The sequence below is a fragment of the Hoplias malabaricus genome, chromosome 4 (genome assembly GCF_029633855.1).
Source record: "Hoplias malabaricus isolate fHopMal1 chromosome 4, fHopMal1.hap1, whole genome shotgun sequence".
NCBI classification, from domain to species: Eukaryota; Metazoa; Chordata; class Actinopteri; order Characiformes; family Erythrinidae; genus Hoplias; species Hoplias malabaricus.
This window is the reverse complement of record NC_089803.1, coordinates 3,066,179-3,089,604: the sequence shown is the minus strand read 5'-3', so window position 1 is coordinate 3,089,604 and position 23,426 is coordinate 3,066,179. Positions and strand designations below refer to the sequence as shown.

General features: G+C 39.4%; 1 protein-coding gene across 1 annotated transcript; it reads right to left on the bottom strand.

Moving 5' to 3' along the window:
• LOC136694209 (NACHT, LRR and PYD domains-containing protein 12-like) lies at positions 1-23,102 on the bottom strand. The gene is made up of 11 exons (XM_066667589.1): positions 22,972-23,102; positions 21,300-21,389; positions 19,180-19,455; positions 8,212-10,134; positions 6,798-6,968; positions 6,328-6,501; positions 4,735-4,908; positions 4,384-4,557; positions 3,692-3,865; positions 3,177-3,223; positions 1-2,122 (listed from the first exon to the last, which is right to left on the bottom strand). The coding sequence occupies exons 2-11, from the start codon at positions 21,350-21,352 to the stop codon at positions 1,581-1,583; spliced, it is 3,708 nt and encodes a 1,235-aa protein (XP_066523686.1). The 5' UTR covers positions 21,353-21,389; positions 22,972-23,102; the 3' UTR covers positions 1-1,580.
• Between the last annotated feature and the right edge of the window lie 324 nt (positions 23,103-23,426).

The following is a 23,426-nucleotide window of genomic DNA, read 5'->3' as shown; positions in this document are numbered from 1 at the left end:
AAAAACAAATCAGCAGAGAAATATTTATCATAAGGTACATTACATGATTCATTACATTACAGTGTGGTTCAGAAACAGAGAGAGAGGTGTATTAACAAGAACACTAGTAAGACATTATTTGGTTGACACTATTGGGTATTCTATATTATTGGATGAAGTTGTTTTTATATACTATGAAAAGTGGCTGGCTGTGTGTATGTGTTGTGTGTGTGTGTGAGTGCATGTGCTGTCCATTCATCTACCAGGACTAAAGTCTTTACCAGTGTTAAGATGTAAGTTCAGATGGATTTTGAATATGGAGACCGTTGGAATCCTATGTCCTGGGTGATCACCAACAACCATCAGGTCTTTACACTGACACCCCCTGAACTTCTCTAGCTCCCGTTTGTACAGCTTGTGTGCAAGATCACTGCTCAAAATGTTCTGGAGGCAGTGCAGCCTTTGAGGCAGAAGAAAATGTAAGATGAATATGATTGGTTAGCACACACTGGGTGGAGATTTTCAAGTATTGCGCTATAAATAAGTAAACCTCCACCTAGACCTGAACTGCTCTGACAGTTATGGGCAGTTATTATTTTTATTATTGTTCGCCATCAATGCATTTGCTTCGGCTCACATTTTGTTCTGTGCCACCTAGTTAAAAACAGTTACAATCCAGGCAGAGCCTGGTAATCTCACTCTGGAAGTAGATCTTAATGTCAGTGTGACATCTAAATCCAATTTTAAGAAGCCCATTGGTTATAAACATATTCCACCCTATTACACATTCTAACACAAACTACATACAGCATTAAAACAAACAACGTGTGCCAAATCTTGAGCGCTAAGGACTACTCTGTGGTCTGTTTCTGCTGCCATTTTGTCTGTGCCCCTTTCAGTAGCCATTAAAGTGTAATTATGTGAGATAGCCATCTATGTTGTAAGATATTTTATATGTTGTTTTTTCAGAATTTGTTAGACTACAGTGTCTGTGAGGTGAAAACATAACCTTTTTGAATATAATCTTTTACATGGCATGTTATTGATTAAAAACAACATTAGTAGCATCAAACAGACTTATTTTTCTTGATATTCTGAGTTCTGGGATCCATTACTGATAAAACTTTGACAGTACCAGCAGGCTGTTTTTTGTTCAGGGCCAATATCCCAAATAATAAAAGTGAATTAGTTCACTGGATATTCACTCAGCTGCTCTTAATAGTAACAATTATTACTGTTATTATTATAAGAATATTTTTAAAATAATGTTAAATATATACATGTTTATTTAGAATACACACAATGAAAACTTATTGAAGCATTAATTTTATATCTGGTGATCTAATAGAATATTTGATGTGAAAGACCAGAAGTAAATTAATAATAATTCTCATAGTAATATTAGTAATAAAAAGATTTTTATTTATACACTGGCATCCTGCTGGTCTTGGCCTGCAGTGTGGTGGGTGGTGTGAAGACATAATTTGTTCCAGGGTACTGTGGTTCTCTGCATCAGACAGGGCCAGAAAACCAGGTCCATGTGCATTCTGAATACTCTGCTGAGCATCAGCAAATTACTCATGGATCTGGTGGACAGTAAACTATGTTGTCTCACAGAGTCTGACTGAGCTGTCCTTATAATAAAATCTAAACCCAGCGTAGAGGGGCTCAGTGAATGTGGAGGTGAGTGTGTGTAAGTGTGTGAGTGTGTGTGTGTGAGGTGAGATGGTGTAGAAGGACAGAGTGCCAGACCCCCAGTCCAGATACACTCCGACTCTGTTAGAGGGAGAGCGGGGAGCAGGTATGTTCGTAGTTTTACCATTGTGTTTGAGACAGTAACCAATATCAGAGCAGAACAGACTCCAGGAAAGTTTATTGGATCCAAACCCACACTCATCACTGCCTGCTTTCCTCCCGATTCCTCCGTATGACACTGCTATATAAGCCCACCTCCTCCACTCCGCCTCCCAGTAACAGCGTCCTGTTAAAGTCTGCACACTCAGAACCTGACGACACTGATCAAATCTCTCAAGACAATCTGGATACGGCTGAGTGTCCTCCACACGCTTCACCTTCCTGTTTCTGTCAGACAAAGAGAGATGAGGGTGGGCTGTGTTTGGATCCAGAGTGAGATCACAGTACCCTGTAACACACACACACAGATACAAACCACAAATGCATGTGTTACATGTGTAACAATAGCACATTTTCTATAGCAACATTTTATTATTGACTCTGCGTGTATCTTCACTTTATTTTTAAAATCTTTGAATGCTATCTAATTTTTATTGTTATGAACATGTTTTACTTGATCTCTCTTCATTCATTCATTCATTATCTGTAACCGCTTATCCAATTCAGGACCGCGACCCCTGATCTATCTTTTACACTCTTATTTCTCACATTTTTCATATATATATATATATATATATATATATATATATATATATATATATATATATATATTTATATATACGCAGCAGGGGCCTGGAGGTTGTGGGTTCGTTTCCCACTCCGGGTGACTGTCTGTGAGGAGTTGATGTGTTCTCCTCGTGTCCGCGTGGGTTTCCTCTGGGTGCTCCGGTTTCCTCCCACAGTCCAAAAACACACGTTGGTAGGTGTATTGGCGACTCAAAAGTGTCCGTAGGTGTGAGTGAATGTGAGTGTGTGTCTGTGTTGCCCTGTGAAGGACTGGCGCCCCCTCCAGGGTGTATTCCCGCCTTGCGCCCAATGATTCCAGGTAGGCTCTGGACCCACCGCGACCCTGAATTGGATAAGCGGTTACAGATAATGAATGGATGAATGAATATATATATACACAAAATAGTTGTACCATATATGACTAAGGGACAATTAAACATTGATTAGGATTTCATATACACACTAATACAGTAACTAATTCACTTAAGTTCACAGTTAATTACTTTAGAATTAAGGTTTGTTATTAACTTTCTGAATAATAATTAATACATCATGCTTATAAACTGAGTATTCAATTCGATTTAATGTGAAGTGTTACAGAAGTTCGTCATCAATTTAAACATTGACCTTTACTCATTTAGAGGTTCTGTTTAGTTGTAAGAAGATTTAGTGTTCATGCATCCTTTACAAACATGTTTCTCTGAATAAATATTCACTACCAATTCTTAAGGAGAATCAGCCACTTAACATTTGGTGTGTGTTTGTGTGTTTCTTACATTTCTTTGGTCCAAGTTGAAGCCTGACTTTTCCTCCATGCTCAGTCCTGAAAAGAATTATATTATATTACTTTACCAAACTGTAAATTTATTCAGGGTTAGTTATGTATCAATTTGAGTAATTTATGGTAGATTATCCAGAGTAGAGTTGATCCTCATATGTATGTATGTGTGTGTGTGTGTGTGTGTGATTTTCTATAGATTCTCTAGAGCACAATGTGGTTCCTGCAGTAAACCAAAGAGCAGTGTGTGTGTGTGTGTGTGTGTATGTGCATGTACATGGGTGTTTGTGTGTAAAACTGACTGTACTGAACTGTACAGTCTGTACTGTACAACTGTACTGAACTGCAAAATACATTTTGAACCCTTCAGTAAACCAGAGAGCAAAATGTGTGTGTGTCTGTGTTTGTGTGTGTAATTCACTATAGTTTCTCCAGTACACAGTGTGAATCCTGCAGTACACCAGAGAGCTGTGTGTGTGTGTGTGTGTGAGAGAGAGAGAGAGAGAGACTCACTGTAGTTTCTCCAGTGCACAGTGTGGAGCCTGCAGTAGATCAGAGAGCAGCTTCACTCCGGACTCTCCTGGGTGATTGTAGCTCAGATCCAGGTCTTTCAGGTGAGAGGGGTTTGATTTCAGAGCTGAAGCCAGAGAAGAACAGCCTTTCTCTGTCATCATACACCCAGACAGTCTGCAGATGGTAGAGAACAAAATAATCTGAAACCTTTTGCATAAATCTCTCTCTCTTTGTCAAACAAACACACACTATATTTTTCACAATTGTACTTAAAGAACAGAAATGTAATGCCTTTAATTTTCTATTTCTACAGCAAGACATGTAATGTTATGTTTAAACTGTATAACGACTGTCTTGTTCAATTTTATTACAAAATATTCAGATGAGACAGACATATACCCAATGTTTTTGTTTTAAGGAGAAACTGAGCAAATATATAACTGTATGTTGTCTCATTAAATAATAGGGTTGCCTCAATGTGTCTTAAAATATTGCTTTAATAAAAATAAGTAAAAATTTATAACACCAATTGCATCACCTACTGCATTCATTCATTCATTATCTGTAACCGCTTATCCAGTTCAGGGTCACAGTGGGTCCAGAGCCTACCTGGAATTCACCTGCTGCACCTTCATAGGAATCTCGGCATATTCAAGCACATCAATAAATATCTAGTTTATAGAAGGCTTTACCTGAGAGTCTCCAGTTTACAGACTGAACTCTTCATTCCAGCAGAGAGTAGCTCCACTCCTGGATCCTGCAGGTCATTGTTACTGAGGTCCAGCTCTTTCAGGGAGGAGTTTGCTGATTGCAGAACTGAGCTCAGTGTTTCACAAGATGTTTCGCTAAGTTTACATGAATTTAGTCTGCAAACGAAGAAATGATACTGTAAACATTACAGCAAAATCGGAGAAGGAATTGAAATTGGAGCAAGAGGTAAAAGTTATTAGAGTATTACAATTCTAAAATCTAGTAGCCTCTTAAATATTGAATTAATACTTTATTGTTCATTTTTTGGCTAATTTCTCTATGAACATTTTCACCTTAGTTTCTGCAGTTTACAGTGTGAACTCTTCAGTAGATCAGAGAGCAGCTCCACTCCTGAATTGTGCAGGTTATTGTTACTAAGGTCCAGATCTTTCAGGGATGTGTTTACCGACTTTAGAGCTGAGCTGAGTGTTTCACAACTTTTACCCCCAAGTTTACAAAGACTGATCCTAAAAACACATATTACAGATTATTCAAATAAATATTGAGTGGATTCTGTAAAGCATATTTTAGACAACATATTTCAATGGGGGAGGTGGCACAGTTGCACAACAGGAAGTGTTGCTGTCACAGTTCTGGGGTTGTAGGACTGGTGCCCTCTCCATGGTAGGCTCTTGCCTTGTGCCCAGTGATTTCAGGTAGTCTTCACACTCACCGTGACCCTGAACATGAACAGTGTGTTGCCCTGTGAAGGACTGGCGTCCCCTCCAGGGTGTATTCCCGCCTTGCGCCCAGTGATTCCAGGTAGGCTCTGGACCCACCGTGACCCTGAATTGGATAAGTGGTTACAGATAATGGATGGATGGATGGATATCTTAAAAATCTTTGCTCCTCTTTCTTCCATTTTTGGCAAACATCCAGTTCAGGGTCTCTGTGGGTCTGAAGCTTACACAGAATCACTGGACACAAGGCAGGATCCCACCCTGGATTGGTCATCAGTACATCACCAGGCACCAGAGCACCCAGAGGAAACCCATGCAGACACAGGGAGTACACACCAGAGAACTCCTCACAGAACGTGACATGAAGCAAGGTTCAAACCCACAATCTCAAGGCCCTTGAGCTCTGTCGTCACCTGGAACGGTTTTCAGTGAACAGCTTGGCATAATCAAGAGTTAATTTGTAGAACTGCTCACCTTGTTAATTTCTTTGAGACCATAACTTTGGTTTTGCAGAGGTAGGGTACACATTTATATACTACTAAACACTGCTAAGTAGTGTTTGAAAGCACAAACCTACTAAGTACTTCTACCAAACCCAAGTATCTTGATGTATGTATTGATTCTTGATGTAACTTACTTCAGTTACCTCCAGCTACTGCCAAAATTTGTCTGTTAAGCAATTTAGAACTTATATAATTTATAAACAATAACATTAAATAAGCCACATTGTTTAATAATATCAATAATGTTATTACTGGAGGAGCCTTGGTAGTGGATAAATCCATGTAGCAGTATTATGTAAATCATCATTTCCTTCTTGAAATAAGATGTAAAAAAGAGAACTTATAAATTCATATATAAATGCATGTATTTTACTCTCTCAGTTTATAATAGAATTTCAGTATGCACACCTTTATAAATTGGGCAATTATTTACTTTATGATGAAACTATAGGAAAAAATTGATGATGTTTAACTGAATGTTATATACACAAGTAGTATATTTTTCCTCAACCATAAGTTTTATTGGCAACTTTAAGTGTCCAGCATGGGTACTCCTTCCTTTATTTAGGTAAATATCTCTTACAGTCTTATAAGTTATCTAAAACCTTCTGTCATTTGCTTAGTTAGCAAAAATAATTCTTCGTCATTGTTTACAGTAAGTGTTTTTTTTTTTCATTAAATAATCAAGTCACAGAAAGTTCACCTGAGAGTCTCCAGTTTACAGAATGGACTCTTTAGTCCAGCAGTGAGCAGCTCCACTCCTGAATCCTGCAAGTCATTGTTACTAAGGTCCAGTTCTCTCAGGGTGGAGGTTACTGATTGTAGAACTGATCCCAGAGTTTCACAAGATTTCTCCCCAAGTTTACAGAATGCGAGTCTACAAATAAATGTATGTTCAAACAAATATTTCAGCTGGGACAATAGTAAAAAAACAATAAAGATGTGTCAAAATTAATACAATATTAATACATGGACATAATAAATTATTGGTAATATCATTAATGCAATTTTAATTTTGACCCTTCAACTTCCCTGAGACTACACAAAACAATTTTAGGAGCAAATGTTGAACAAAAGATAATAAGAATAACTAGAATTATATACAAATGGTAATTGTTAAAATTATTTTTAAGCCTTTACTTAATTAAATAATCAGTTCCAGGATCATTTTACCTGAGTATTGCCAATTGGCACTGTGAACTCTTCAGTCCAGCAGAGAGCAAATTCAATCCTGTATTCTGCATGTTATTATTACTAAGGTCCATCATTCTCAGGGAGTTTACTGATTGTAAAGCTGAGCTGAGAGCTTCATATGAGTTCGAGGTGAGATTACAGCCAGCAAGTCTGTAAAGAAATAATGAACAAATACAGTTATAACAGTGAAATATAATGAAAAAATCAACAACTGCTTTTGTAAACATTTTTTTAATTATATATAAAAAAAATATATATATATATAATATGTATTTTAAAAATACCTCATTCTCAGAAATATTTTAAATATGATTAAGGTAGTTAAATCAGTCAATACATCATCTATATAAATGTCATAACAAAACTGCTTTACAGACATCCACGTGAAAGCCTCCAATGAGCAACTCCAGGGCAACAGTGGCAGGGAAAAATACCTCAGAGCAAGAGAAAGAGACACTAAGAGGAACCAATATTCAAAATTGGGCCCATCCACTTCATAACAGTGCTTGTAAAAGTGTTGAGAACTTATCACAATCACTTATTCATGTGGAGACCTACAAGCCTTTCACGTTCTGGTATTTTACAAAACTAAAGGTCAGTTCATCTCCCCCTATAACCCGTACCAACACAATGGACACATCTGTGTTACTGGTTTTCTGAAGTCAGCACACTTTTTCTGCTTAACATGCCCAAAAGCATTTGACATCTGTGGACCTACATTACATATAGCAATGTTGTAGGTCCTGTCATGATTATACATATTTTCTCATCTAAATTAGTCTGTTTTGTGTAAACTTTGAAATTAAACAGGGGCACGGGGAGAAAACACCAACTCCCGGAGCAGGAATCGAATCCTGCAACACTACCTGCTGCGCAGCCATGCCACCCCTCATGACTTATATATATATATATATATATATATATATATATATATATATATATATATATATATATATATATATATATATATATTGAGCATGTATTCATTTAATCATTTATTTTTATAATAAAGCATTTACTTATGTCATTTTTGGCCCTCCATAAAAAGCTGACATATCCAAACTGATCAATAAACTAACATATCCTTAAATAGATGAGTTAAATTTGTTAGACAGTCAGAATCATCAGTTTTATATTATATTCATCTGAAGGACCTTGCCATTTTATTCAGTAGTGTCCCCATCACCGAACTTGAACATTGGGATCCACACAGACCACAGGTAGAGTGCCCCCTGTTGGCCCTACCAACAACAGTTCAGGCAGACACCCAAGTTTCTTCTTCCATCCAAGTAATTCATGTTCTGATTTTTAAGTTCTATTGAATATGTGTGATTTTCTATTTCTCGTGTAATATTAAATACAGAAATTGTAGTATCACTGAACTAATACTCACAGAGCTTTTCTGCACACAGTCACAGCTGGTATCAGTCTCCTATAACCCTCCTCTGATGTGTTGTATTTACTCAGGTCCAGTTCATCCAGTTCCTCCTCTAAGTTCAGGAGCATGTAGGCTAGAGCTGAACACTGTCCAGGAGACAACTTCACTACTGAGTGTTTCTCAGTAGAGTTTACTACTGAGTTTAGATACTCCATAATCTCTCTGGCCAGGGACTGGTCCTTCATCTCAGACAGACACAGGAACAGGTTGATGGATCTCTCAGTTGACATGGAATTACCTCCTTTGATTAGTGTCTTGATGTACTCTGTAGTTTTCTCTGATCTGCTGTGTGTTTGGGTCAGAAGACCCTGTAGGAGACTCTGATTGGACTCCAGTGAGAGTCCCAGCAGGAACCGGAGGAACAGATCCAGGTGCACATTCTGACTCTTTACAGCTTTATCAACAGCGAATTTCAGAAGATCCTCCAGAGAAACTTTCTCAGACCTCCCTCTATACCATGGTTTTAAACGGTGCAAAGGCTCCATGATATTGTTCTCATAACAGTGATACACAAAGACAGCAGCCAGGAACTCCTGAAAACTCAGATGAACAAAGCAGTAAACCTTCCTCTGTTGGATCACACACTCCTCCCTAAAGATCTCAGTGAAGATCCCAGAATACACTGAGGCCTCAGTGACATCAATGCCACTCTCTCTCAGGTCCTCTTCATAGAACATCACATTGCCCTTCAACAGCTGTGTGAAAGCCAGTTCAGCCAGTTTCAGAAGCTCGGTTCTGTTGGACTCTAGCAGTTTTCTTGGGTCTCTCTCATTTTTCTCCTCATACTTCTCATTTTTCATGGTTGCCTGAGTGAGCAGGAAGCGTAAGTACATTTCAGTCAGAGTTTTAGGGATTTCTGTGTTACTCTGTGTGATGATTCTCTGGAAAAGAGTGGCTGAGATCCAGCAGAAAATGGGAATGTGGCACATGATGTGGAGGCTCCTCACTCTCTTAATATGAGAGATGATCTTCTGGGCTTGGTCTTGGTCCTTGATTCTCTTCCTGAAGTATTCCTCCTTCTGAGGGTTGGTGAATCCCTGAATTTCTGTCACACGTTGGATGTACCGAGAAGGAATCTGATAGGCTGCTGCTGGTCGGGAAGTGATCCAGATTAGAGCAGAGGGAAGCAGATCTCCTCTGATGACGTTTGTCACCAACACACCAACTGATGATATCACAGTGATGTCAGACACTTTCTCATGCTGTTTAAAGTCCAGTTGAATTTTGCTTTCATCCACACCATCAAATATAAACACAGCTCTGAGCTGGTCATATTTCTCTGTGTCCAGATCTCTGAGCTCAGGATAGAAGGCACACAGAAGTCCATGAAGACTGTACTGATCATCTTTAATCAAGTTCAGCTCCCGGAACGAAAGCACAAACATGAGGTCTACCTCCTGATTGGCTGCTCCTTCAACCCAGTCCAGAATGAACTTCTGCACAGAGACAGTTTTTCCAATTCCAGCGATGCCTTTTGTCAGAACACTTCTGAGCTGCTTAACTTCTGCTCCTTTATCCTTTTTTCTGTCTCTGAGTCTTAGATCTTTAGCCATCACAGGACCTTGCAGAGGTTTAAAGATGTCTGAGCAGTTGATTGGAATGTCTTGTTGGTGTTTCCTTGGTGTCTTCTCCATCTGTAAAACCTCATGTTCTTTATTCATTCCTTCACTCTCTCCCTCGATGATGTAGAGCTGTGTGTAAACACTGTTCAGGAGGGTTTTATTCTCTGGAGTCCTGACTCCTTCAAATAAGCACTCGTATATGCTCTTCATTCTGGTTTTGTGTCTCTTAAAAACTTTCTGTAAAACATTACTATCTGATTCTCCAGTACCCTCCTGCAGAGAGTTTATCTGAGGTGCTGTTCCTCTAGAGTGCTGCCTAGTGGAGTCAAACACAGGAACACAAACATCATTAATGCATAGATAGGGCTATATGAGTATCAAATTGTTGCCCCAAGACAAACACTTAAGTCCTAGGACAATTAAATCATACACTCTAGAATAAAGAACCTGGTTGCACAGGCCAGCCAGTGCAATAAGCAAAAAAAAAAAAAAAAATATATATATATATATATATATATTTTTTTTTTTTTTTTTTTTAAATATACAATATGATAACAGTCAGATTCAAATATATTAACTCTATAAACCAAAACACTTACACATCACAGCGAGTTTTTGTTCTATAAACATAATTTACATATCCACAGAAACTAAAAAATGTCTTCTTTTCAAATATATGGAGGTTGAAAAATTTTTTTTACCTGCTTGTTATAGAAATACAAATAACAAGAGGCACGTTTCTCTCTGAGACTCAGACCGATACCCTTGATGGCCCACCCATTCATATTCATATGATAATAGCATGATAATCTGGCCACTCTTATTGGAGGATTACGACATATGAAACAAATGCACTTGGCTGTGTTTTCGTGCAAAGCTCCAAGATGGCACAGTCACACTTTTCAGCTGCCAGAGGGGAATTGGCTTAATATTGTGATGAGTAAGCGAAATATATTAGACTGTTTTTTCTTGCCGCTGGTTAACTTAGACACTACGCTAGTTCAGTACTATAATTTTAGTGATGGAATTAGTGAAGCTGATGGTATGTTTTTTAAATGTGCGGAGGCACAGAGCTCAGACAGAGGGAATAACGGCTTGTATTAATGTTTGGATGCTCTCTGCTGCTTTCAAACAGTCATCTAATGCTTATATGTATGACTTTGTTGTTCCAAAGCAGTCTTTGAAAACTCATGATTTTTTAGTTATTAGTTATTTTAGTTATTTAGCAAACAAAGGGTTCAGTTTGTCTCACTGGTGGGGTGGGAGCTAATGGGCATTATCTTTGACAGTGGGGAGGTGATATCTCACCTGTGTTTCACACCTATCTCATGAATAGTCAATGTGTGAGACAGAGGTTTATAAAAATAGTGTCATATCAGATTAATAGCAAAATAGAAGAAAAAACTAATTAAAATCTCTGAAAGCTGTAAACACCAGTGTGTAGATAGCACCCATATTTACAGAGTTCAGAGTTCTAAAGAAAACTTCATAAAGGTTCACAATGTGTTTTTCATTTCTATTTTGGATCTTCCCATTGAAAAACAAAAGTTGGATCCAAAATGGCCGACTTCAAAATGGTCACCACCCATCTTGAAAAGTTTTCCCCCTCCCATATACAAATGTGCCACAAACAGGAAGTTAATATCACCAACCATTCCCATTTTATCAAGGTGTATCCATATAAATGGCCCACCCTGTATATATCAGCACATTTGAATATAGGTTTTTGGGAAGTCCATATTTAGAGTTAATTTAAACAAAATACAGATGAATGACATACAGATTTCTCTCACATTATTGTTGCTGGGTTTGTGCTGAATATTAATGTGTAGCTTTTTGGGAACAAACTTTTTTTTCCCCAAAAACAATTTGGGGTGAAATTTGTTAAAATATCAAGGCATCTCTTACTGTAAAGAGGGGAGCAAAATCAGTATATCCCAACACAAGGGCACTGAGTAACCTATCCTTCAGAGCAAGAAAACCTGTTTCACAAGCTTCATTTCAGTGGTACTCTATAAGGCCCTGTATCCCTGACCTTGGTCGCTTCTGAGAGCCCTGTAAAGTGCCCAGTAGTTTGTAAAGGGGTGCTGCCAAGGTAGCAAACTCCTCCACAAACCACCAGTAATAAGAGGCAAAACCTAAAAAGGCTCTAAAAAGATCTTTACAGTGGAATGTTGCTTCCATTCAGCAACTGCATGTATCTTTCTGGGTTAGTGGATACACCTGCAGCAGAAAGAATGTGGCTTAAATAATTAACTCCAGTCTTAAAGACTCCTATAGATGGCTCAGCACCATCTCTAGCTGCTGGAGGTACTGCTGAAAGGTCTGTGAAAATATAACCACAGCATCTAAATACAGTAGAAGGACTTGAAAACTCTGATCCCCAAATATATGATCCATCACCCTCTGGAATGTACCTGGTGCATTGCATAATCCAAAATAGAATTCAAACAACCGATGGAATTCAAACAACCCAAAAGGTGAACAAAACACAGTCTTTTCCCTGTCCTGCTCTGCTACTGGGACCGCTAGCCTGGTCCAATGTGTTAAACCACTTCACCCAACCCAATGCATCCAGTGATGCTTCTATTCTAGGCAGGGGGAATGCATTTTTACAAGTTTTAGCATTGAGTTGTCAATAGTCAGTGCACAAGGGTATTGACCCATCCTTCTTTTGGGCAACCAATGTAGGGGAAGCATAAGGACTCAATATCTTATGGTCTACAAACTTCTGTATATTGACCTTGACCAGATCACATTGAGAATTTGGGAGATGCCTGTATCTCCAAGAGAGGAATGGTATGTTGAACCATTGTAGTACAACCCAAATCTCCATCATACTAAAAACGTCTGTCTTATGATTTTCCAAAAGAGCATGTACCCCCTCCTGTTCTTCAGAAGACAGAGTAGGCCAACTAAGTTGGGAAAAATCACTGTGACTATTATCTTCCCTTTGAACAGACTGAATAGTAGTTAACTCGTGTTGCTTGTCCATTTGGGCCTGTTGTACTGCAGTTGTGGAAAGGCTGGACCATGTGAAGTTCACCCAACACCACCTGGGGCTGGAACCACATATCCTGTGGGCTAACATTGACAACCAGTACCTGTACAACCCCATGCACCACAGCCAAGAAGGCAGACAGAACAAGTAGGTCACTAGGCACCTTTCCTTCCATAAAATATACTGGCTCCAACAAAACAGAAGAAAGGGTAGATCCCAACTCATTGTAGCAGATGCTGACACCAATTTCATGGTATCTGCCAGCACTGGCACTGCTGGGCCCAGCTGCACTCAGATCATACATACTTTAACATCCTGTAAAGTCTGCTCAAAATTCTGACATTTGGAAAAGACTTGCTGCCATGCTTGACATAAAAGCTGTGTATCTAAAGAACAAAAAAGAGCATTCTGATGCTGTACAAAAAGCTCTTTATAGCTCTTACTAATTATGTTCATCCCCACAAGTCCTGGAATAGAGTTCTTAGAAAAGTGAGTGCCAGCGTCACCAAAGCTCTTGGTAATCAGTATACCCATTCTGGGCAGAACCTTCCCCAATGTACATACATCTACTTATAAATATCCTAGATGGTATGTCTGAACCATTGGCAGATTTTAGCAGAAACCAAGGGCAAGACTGGAGAGTTGGCTGAAACTGACATTTTAAGTGTTCTTCAAAGAATTGAAAGGTTATGTAGCTCAACATAGACCAGTGGTTCTCAAACTTTTTGTATCATTTCCCACCTCAGACAAAGAGGAATTTCTGTGCCCCACCTGTACCATATCGCCCCATAAAATGTAACAAAATACACATGCAATTTTACAATTTTCCAACTTAATGAAGTAACATCAACTTCAATCTCTAAATCAGTAGCCTAACACCAAATACAACATTAACATCAATGTTCAAAAATTGTGCTTCAGTTTCTCTTCTTTCAATTTGTGTAAAAATGAGCAAAGGCAGGTGCAAGGGCATAGGAATAAGTCAAAACTCACCCCATCCCCAAATTATTAGATAGCTATAAGCTGATTCCTATGTAGATAAGGCAGTAAAATAAAGCATTTATAATGATGTGGAACAACATTTGATTATCATTAACATTAGAGAGTGAGGCTGTGACCAGAACAACACATTATGGAACTTTACATACACATACTACAGAAACATTGCTAAGGGTGGTATATATATTTTGTCATACTTTTCAGTGTAGCAGTCCGCAGTTTGGGACATGGCCAGAGACTAACATTAACTTGCTGCATGTTTAGAGCGCTTTCTCACAACCTGAACACAGCTACTATTAATGCTCACTAACTCTCAGATCCTCTTCTGTTTCCCTAAAAGATTTATACAAGCCACTTTCATAATTGTAATTAATTGTCATTGTTATCTGTTGTGCTCTCATTACTGACCTCAAGCCCAGAGCTGGTAAACTAACTTTATTAACCAGACCCTGTCAGTGAATCAGAGGCCAGTGAAGCTGATGATTGGAGCAGCTCTAAACATTTACATTTATGCATTTGGCAGACGCTTTTATCCAAAGCAACTTACAAAAGAGCTACAGCACAATTTATACAAATTACCTTACATTGAGTGCAATATGCCAGGAAGTAATAAGTGCATTAAAGAAAGAGTTTCAGTGTGTCACGCCTTCGTCCTGTCAAGTCTGTTGTCCCCGGTCATGTGCTCTTTTTAGCACATGGCTATGTTTTGTTTATGTCCTTGTCTCCGCCCTCGTCCCGCCTTTGTTCCGCCTCCTAGTCCGTGTCATGTGTTAACCCGTCCTTGTTATCTGTCCAGGTGTGTCTCGTTTGTGTCAGTATTTAAGCCCTCTTGTCTCACGTCCTGTTTGTCGTACATTTCTCATTTCTCATGTCTCTAGTTGGTCGTGTTTTCTAGTCTGTCCGTCTGTCTCCTCAATTTCTCCGTGTTTGTTTTCCTATTCGTTGTTTCATGTCGCAGTTTCTTTTCCTATCATTATTTTGTTAACTCTTTAGTCTGTCAGTCCAGTTTGCCCTGTTTAGTTCACCGTGTTTAGTTTAGCCTGCTTGGCTCCCTGTTTGTTTTCGTTCTGTTAATGTCTCTTTGTTTTGTTATATTTCTTTATTAAAATACTGTGCTTTAGCGAGTGCGTCCGCCCTCAGTCAGTCCGTCCCTCGTTCCTGACACAGTGCAAGAGATACTCTCGGAAGAGCTGGGTTTTCAAGTATTTCTTAAATGGTTTCATTCAGAAAGGCATTAATAGACAGGCATTAAAAAGCTAATTTCTTCCATTTCCTTGTGCCCCACCTGCAATAACTATAGTCCTACACTTTGAGAAATGCTGCCATCCCTGTAACCAGTAAACAAGACACAGCCACACCCCAAATCATAATCCCCACTACAGGACACTGTCCCATTAGCTGAGCTGAACAGTATAGTTTAGAGCCCCAACTCTCCCCCTCTCGGCACTTGGGCTCCTGTGTCATTGGGGAACTAGTTTTCCTGCCAATGTGATGTTATGAGGCTTGATGCCCCTCTAATAGTTTAGTTTGTTCCTAACTGGGCCCTACAAAAAACAGACAATATGACCAGGTGTAAACATATATGTTTACCATTGCCTTGGAAACGGGTTTGTGAGTCACGATTAACCCTCTGGAGTCTGAGGCCTTACAGCCATGTCTGAGGTAATCTAACATGCCGTGACATTTTAAAAATTTCGCCTGCATAAAAAGATTCAGACAGTATCCCCAATCCATTTTGACCACTATTTTTCCCACCACACTTAAAACGTAAAAATAAAATAAACTAAAATCCCAGAAAATACTACAAACCTCATACTTCCAGCAGCCACAGCACGCAGCAGCACACCAAACAATTAAGTTTGCCAAAAGCGGAATTGGCTTTTATCATCCCCACCTGATGTACTGTGATAACCACAGATTAATCAAACATTTTGTTTTTACCACACATTAACCAAAAAAGATTAATTAATTAACTCTTTATCCCACAGAAAATAAAAAAACAAACACTAACCAAAACAAAAGTAAACACAAAGGAACAAAATTTACAAAGTTAACCTATGGTTTGCACCCATGTCTCAGTTCCAGCAGTTGGCAACAGCCGTTCAAAATTATCCCCTCAGCCCTATCACATTTGTGACACTTAAGACATTATTCATTCTGTAAGTGTTTTACCCAGAATCACTGGTCACAAGGCAGGAACACACCCTGGAGGGGGTGCCAGTCCTTCACAGGGTGACACACTCACTCACATACTCACATCTATGGACACTTTTGAGTCACCAGTCCACCTATCAGTGTGTGATTTTGGAATGTGGGAGGAAACTGGAGCACCCAAATGAAGACAGACAGTCACCTCACAGATGGTCCTCACAGACCCAAACCCACAACCCAGGAACCTGGAGCTGTGTGACAGTGATATGATATGCTGTTCCACCATGTCACCCCCCATGTTAAGTGATAAGTCAAAGGGCTAGTATCTGGAATTAGATGTCCTGAAATCAGGTGCGCTCAATAAAGCTCAACATACAGCCATGGTTATCAGTCATATGACCTGACAGTGAAGCAGGAAATAATAATTATGAATGGGCAGGTTGATGGCAAGTTGTATTTATATAATTTATCTAATACCCAAAGTCTGGTGGTGCGGTGGTGTGGCAGGTAGTGTCTCTGTGACAGCTCCAAGGACTTGGAGGTTGTGGGTTCGAGTCCCGATCCAGGTGAGGAGTGGGGTGTGTTCTCCCCGTGTCTGTGTGGGTTTCCTCCAGGTGCTCTAGTTTCATCCCACGGTCCAAAAACACACGTTGGTAGTTGGATTGATGACTCAAAAGTGTCCGTAGGTGTGAGTGAATGTGAGTGTGTGTCTGTGTTGCCCTGTGAAGGACATGCGCCCCCTCCAGTATGTGTTCTTGTCTTGCGCCCAATGATTCCAGGTAGGCTCTGGACCCACCGTGACCCTGAACTAGATAGGGGTTAAAGACAATGAATGAATTAATGAATAATACCCAAAGTCCTTTACGTAGAAATAAAAATGTTAGGAAGAGAGAGAGAAAGAGAGAAGGGTGGCATTCAGGACAGCAGAGGGATTGATAAGTACTGAAAGAAGTGTTTTTTAGCTGAAATGTAAAAGAAGAAAATGAGCAGAAGCGAAGACTTTATGATAAAGCATTTCAGAGCTATGTTTAAAAATTCAGAAAGGGAGTACTGCTTATGTCCTTTGTATAAATGATTAATGTTTAAATACACGTACATACAACAGAAGAGCTGTGTGCCCTGACAATATATTATAAGTTGAGTAAGTGTGTTGTATTTTGAAAAATACTTTCTCTTTTATTATATGATTCCAGCAACATTTTCCAAAAGATTTGGGACAGTGTGATATTTACCACTATGTACATTACTTCTTTAACAGCACTCTGTGAGCATTTGAACTTTGTTTTCTGATTTTAGCTTGGTACAGGATTTCAGCGGCGGGTCTCTGTTATAGTGCTGGATTGATGTGTTCGTAGAGGTTGTTGAGAATAAATTAGACAGAGTCACATGTGAGGAGAGAAAGTAGGATTTATTTTACAGTAGAGAAGGGAAAGATTACAGAGATTTTACAGTGTTGCTCCTTTGTCACTCTCTCCCACCATCGGTGGGAGCATACACAAATCAAGGTAATTAACAGACAGGGAAGAGACAAAGAACTCTGAAAGAGTTCACATTTTGAACCTCTTTGCCTGGAACAGCTTTCTCTTTGCAATTCTCAGGGCGTCTTTATCACTTGCTTTGAAGGAGGGGTCTCAGACTCGCAGCAGTGTGCAGTCAGGTGGCAAATTCCCTAAATATTTGTCTGTCAGCACACTCAAAACAGTAATGAGGAGCAGAGATGGCTCCTGCTGGCCAGGTTCTTACCTGCTTCCAGACCAGACGAGACTGTGGCATCTAATGAATGATCTGTATACACATGCTGATGGAATATAGGGTAAACTGACTTTCACTGATTTTCATGGTTGAAATCTCCAGTGACAATAAACCATTTGTCAAGGGTGTGTTCTGCAGTTCACTTATCACTCCATAAAGTTCACAGTGAGCCTCCTTACTGTTAGCTCCTGGTGGGACATGTACTGAGCACTGTTATTATTAACCTCAGAATATAAAAAGATTTACATCTGACATTCACAAACTCCACCAGCGGTGAGCAGTAACAACAGACAAGCATAGACTTCTTACACCAATGATGTAAACACACAAACTGCCACCGCAAGTCTTACTGCACAGAGCTGAGTTTGGGTCAGTACAAAACATAAATAATAAAAAACAAATCAGATGAACTCAAAACAGCTCAACATACAGCCATGGTTATCGGTCATATGACCTGACAGTGAAGCAGGAAATAATAATTATTAATGGGCAGGTTGATGGCAAGTTGTATTTATATAATTTATCTAATACCCAAAGTTGGGTGGTGGGGTGGAGCAGCAGGTGGTGTCTCTGTGACAGCTCCAAGGACTTGGAGGTTGTGGGTTCGAGTCTCGCTCCGGGTGACTGTCTGTGAGGAGTTTGGTGTGTTCTTCCAGTGTCTGCGTGGGTTTCCTCCGGGTGCTCTAGTTTCATCCCATGGTCCAAAAATGCACATTGGTAGGTGGATTTGAAACATGGCAAATCCTGGAACTCTTTTGCTGAGCCACTGTGAAGACCGTTGAAGCGGTTTCTGTATTCTCATGGTGTAGCTCACTGTCGGATGCAGTCCAGTTTATATTCCAGGGAGCAGATATTGGAGAGCAGGATAGATGGAAGAGCCGGCCATGTTATGTTTGCTGTTACCTGTTTGACATACTTCTGTCATTATACACACTGATTACAGCATCCCCTCCCTTGGCCCCCAGCATCAGGAAATGCCAAGGACTGGAGGCAAACCAATTCTGCACCGGTCCTCCAACAAATTATGGTCTAGGCTGTTATTTGTCCATTTCCAGAGGTGTCGCCATGTCTGGTGCTGGTAGAAATTGACACCGGTTGTTCCTGCGTCCATATGCCAAGGAGTTAAAACAAAAAGGCACGATTAAAAAAAAAGCACCATGGGAGTGGAGCAGCCACTGCAAGCTGCACACGCGCCACCATCTTGGATTGCACATCTTTACCAGTCTTTTGTACTAAATCCCCAGACTTTTAGAATGTGTTGCTGGCAACAAAATCAAAATAGGAAAGCATTTTTCAAATTATTGTGATTGTATAATATCACAGCACAGAACCATTGATTTGACTCTGTGCTGGAGTCTTTCTTTCTGAGGGTTAAAGGCAGGAATCATGTATCTGCTAATTTTTCTGTACCACAGGCAATGTGTGTGTGATCTGTTATATATTTCGTTAGTTACTCACCTTGAGAGGTCAGCTCCACTGCTGAATGCAGGAGGCTTCCCAGAGGATCCTTCACTGATCATAGACACACAATTGGACCAGTCTCTCTTCATAGACACACAGCTGGGTTCTCCTTCATTACTGAATCCAGGAGGGTTGTGTATGGACCAGGCACTCTTCATAGACACACAGCTGGGTTCTCCTTCCTTACTGAATCCAGGAGGGTTGTGTATGGAGCCTTCATTCTTTATAGGCACACAACTGGGTTCTGGAGAAGCTGATTTCTGTGTCTGCAATCTACACCACACACAGATATTATGTGTTTTGTAGAAGCCAATGATCAGTACATAATTCATGTTTGAGAAGAGAATTATTTAATAAGTGTTTATTTTACAAGGATTTACATTTTAATGTGGTCGATATGTAATTGGAATGCTGGCATACTTGTTGAATCACTATCTCCATGATGAAAAATAATTCATAGCACTGAGGTTGGTGAGAAATGCATTATGGGATATATGACTCTCTCAAGTATAAATTTTTTTATTTATTTATTTTTCCATATTTATGCAATTATATTGAGCCCTTGCTGTAAAATCATGTAATGCCTGATATTACATTTTAATAAAAGCATTTCTTGTGTTTATTAGACTGCATTTTTATGTAAGCATATGCTAACATTGTAAACTGTTGATCGCTGATGCTAAAACTGGGCTATTTATTTATTTATTGGAAGGGCTCTATTAAAATTCCCAGGTGGCCACTCTCTCAATACAAAGTATGTCAAGTTCAAACTGCCAAACTTGGTACAAACTTGGCGAGAGACTCGCGAGTACAAAATCCTGAAGACGCTGTGGTCGCTATGTAATTGGAATGCTGGCATATTGTTGAGTCACTATGTCCATGATGAAAAAGAATTAATAGCACTGAGGTTGGTGAGAAATGCATTATGGGATATATGACCCTCTCAAGTGTACAGAAGTCACGTCCCAGTGGATCCTCGATATCACAGGCTGAGCAAGAACCGATCCGGGTATTTGAACTGTACTTGGCAATGTGTGGACTTTTCAATGGAACAGTACTTGGTCTGAGACTGATGACATTTCGCAAGAACATGAGAACACAAGCACAGACAAAAACACATATGTTAAGACACATGTTCGTAGGGCGATGATTGCTAGGATGTTGTTATTTTATGTTGCTTATAAGTTGTCATATATTAGTTTTGTCCATTAATAGTTGGCTTAACCCTTCTAAATCTAATTCATACGACTATCAGTAAATAACCGATATGAACCCTGTTAGACAATGGTGCCTTTCTGTCCTCAGACACCCAAAGCAACGTCTCTGCTTATCAGCCATTATTTATTTGTTTGACAACCAGCTGCTCACCCAAGATCATCTGCTCCCTCTTCTTGTGCACTTTACCCCTCCCTTTCTCTTTGACTCTCTTCCTATCTCTCTCTGCACATGGGAGCAGCTCATGGCTCGATCATACCAGAGCATAATAATCTTTACTAACCTTGCTTCTCTTTTTTTTTCACATGCCCTTAGAGTAGACAGTAGAACACGCCTCACCCTTATCAATCCGTGCCCTCACCCTTTACACTCTGATCTATCTTCAATAATGTTAAACAATCTTATTTCACTGCCCTGGTGAAATGAAATGCATTGAAATGTGCAATTATTTGTCATTGAACAAAATACAAAAAAATGGGTGTTCCACATTTAACCAATCTGTGGCAGTGAACACACACACACTAGTGCACTTGGGGTGTGAACACACACCCAAGGCACAGCTAGGGGTACTTTGCCTTGCTCAAGGGTACCTCAGCCATGGATTGATGGAGGAGGACAGTGCTGTTTCTTCACACCCACTGTCCCTGATTTTCCTGCCGATTGTGGGAATTGAACCAAGAACCTTTCAGTCCTTAGCCCGCTTCTTTAGCCATTAGGCCATGGCTGCCCATGTTGTCAGTGTCTATTGACTTCCCCAGATCCAGCTACAGAGGACGGAGGGCTGAGAATAACTTAGAGGAGGTCGAACATGAGAGTGTTGGTCAATTTGGACCAGTTTCTAACAAACCCCATTGTGAAACTGCAAACAAGGTGAAGAAAATCACTAATGCAAAGTTACTCACTTTAGGTCAAAGGTTCCTCCTTCACTGCTGGAGTTCCTCCACTGGAGATCCATTGTTGACTTTTCACTGGTCACACAGCTGGACCGCTCCCTGTGTGTTTACACTTATTAATAAAGCAGTCAAAAGATATTTACTGTTTTTTTTTTTTTTTACCTTAAACCAAATATAACATAGAGTATATTTTAATGAGCTATAGAGGAGTGTAGTGGATTTTAGAGCAATGTTGTAGGGTGTAGTGGAATGTAATGAAGTTTAGTGAAGAATAAAAAACTGTAGAGGAGTGTATAGTGGTATAGTGGGGTGTATAAGAGTGTAGTGGAGTATAGTGAATTGAAAATGACTACATGAATGAGGAGTGTAAACTGAAAGAGCAGAATCTTAACTGTCCTTATTTGCAAACTGAGAGGAAGTAAAGCCACTATATGAACAAAGAACATTTGACAATGTAGATAAAGTGGATTTAGAACCTCAGGAGTACCTCAGTTTTTTGAATCTGGAAGATAATCAAGTTTATAATCTCTGATAGACAGGACATGAGAGCAGAAGTTGGAGAAGTAGCCACTGGGAATGTGGTTGTGTAGAACTGTGTTTGAGAATATTGGAGATCAATAAAATACATGTTTATAATTTTTGACATTTGGAGATAAATCATAAAACGAAGGGTGACCAATGAGAATAAAAGCAGAGAATATAAAGGAGGAGCTGAATACACCTGTCAGTTTCAGGAGTTTACCCAATCAGATGTGAATAATACATACATAAAAATGCATTTTGCTCTGGAGTTTAATGAACGGAATGATTGACTGCAGGTTATGAAGCATCAGATCAGACGATTTCAGTTATGACCACAGGCTGGACATTGAAATATAATTGACTCAGAGAGAAATGGGGTAATATTTAGACTGATTCCACTGGCACCAACTGGACCACCTGGAACTGTGACTTCAATCTATCTGTTAACTTGCCTGAACAGGACCTCATTCTGAGTCCTTCACGGTTTACAGTTGTAGGATATTTTACAGACTCTGAATGATCTGGCAAAAAAAGACTAGGACATAATTAAACCCAGATTATTTCAATGGGGGTTTTTTTATCTTCAGACAGACTGCACTGTTTTAACAAGTTTACACGATCCTTAAAGCCCTCCTCAGTTACAAATGAAGTTAAACTGGTGGAACTGCTTTAGTTTATACACACACAGCTTCTGGAATTCACTTCCTCCTAAAGTCCATCACACACTCAATACGCAAATTTAATAAACTAATAAAAACTCATTATGTACTGAGGAGATAAAGTATGGTCCTGTGTAGTGTCCACTGCAGGTCTATAAGAGTCAGAATGGAGGACCTTAGCTATGACCACAGGTCGGACATCTGAGTAAACCTGACACAGAGAGAAACAGAACATCACATGTCCAGTCTGATCTGATTTTATATTTCACAATTTTACTGATCTCAGTGATATTAATGAAATCCACAGAAAACAAACAGAAACATAGAGTTCCTATTATTTCATACATACATCTTCTTTTCCGCTTTTCCATTTCAGGGTCGCGGTATCCTGTTATCTCAATGTTATTAATGAAATCCACACAACACAAATATAAACACAGTGTTCCTGTTCATTTAAAAAGAGCAGAGGGATGTATGTGAGAATGTAAAAGCACTGTTACCTTCTCTGAACTTTGTCTACATTCAGTTCCAGCTGCAGAAACTCCAAAAGAATACACCACTGAACCAACACTGAGGCTTCATCTCCAGTTCAGCAGTGGATCTTTATTAATCAACTCCACAACTCTGTTCAATCTTCACTAGATTTACACTGAATTCTGTACAGGAAGAGAGAGAGAGAAAAAGAGAAAGTCCATACCAGAGTGAGAGAAACTGGTCAGAGCAGATTTTAATCTTCGACCGCCTGCAGCTAAAAGATGCTTGTTGACTCTCACTGTTTCTCTGTGACAGTGATGTGGAGGTCCATGTTTCCAGAATTTATTCAGAAAAAGGACATTCATTAATGATTATTATTGTTTATTTATTTATGAATTAGAGAGGTCTCCACACATTTGTTTCCAGTTAAACCTCTGAGTAAAAAGTGTTTTTTCAGTCACATTGATCTTTCCCCCATAAA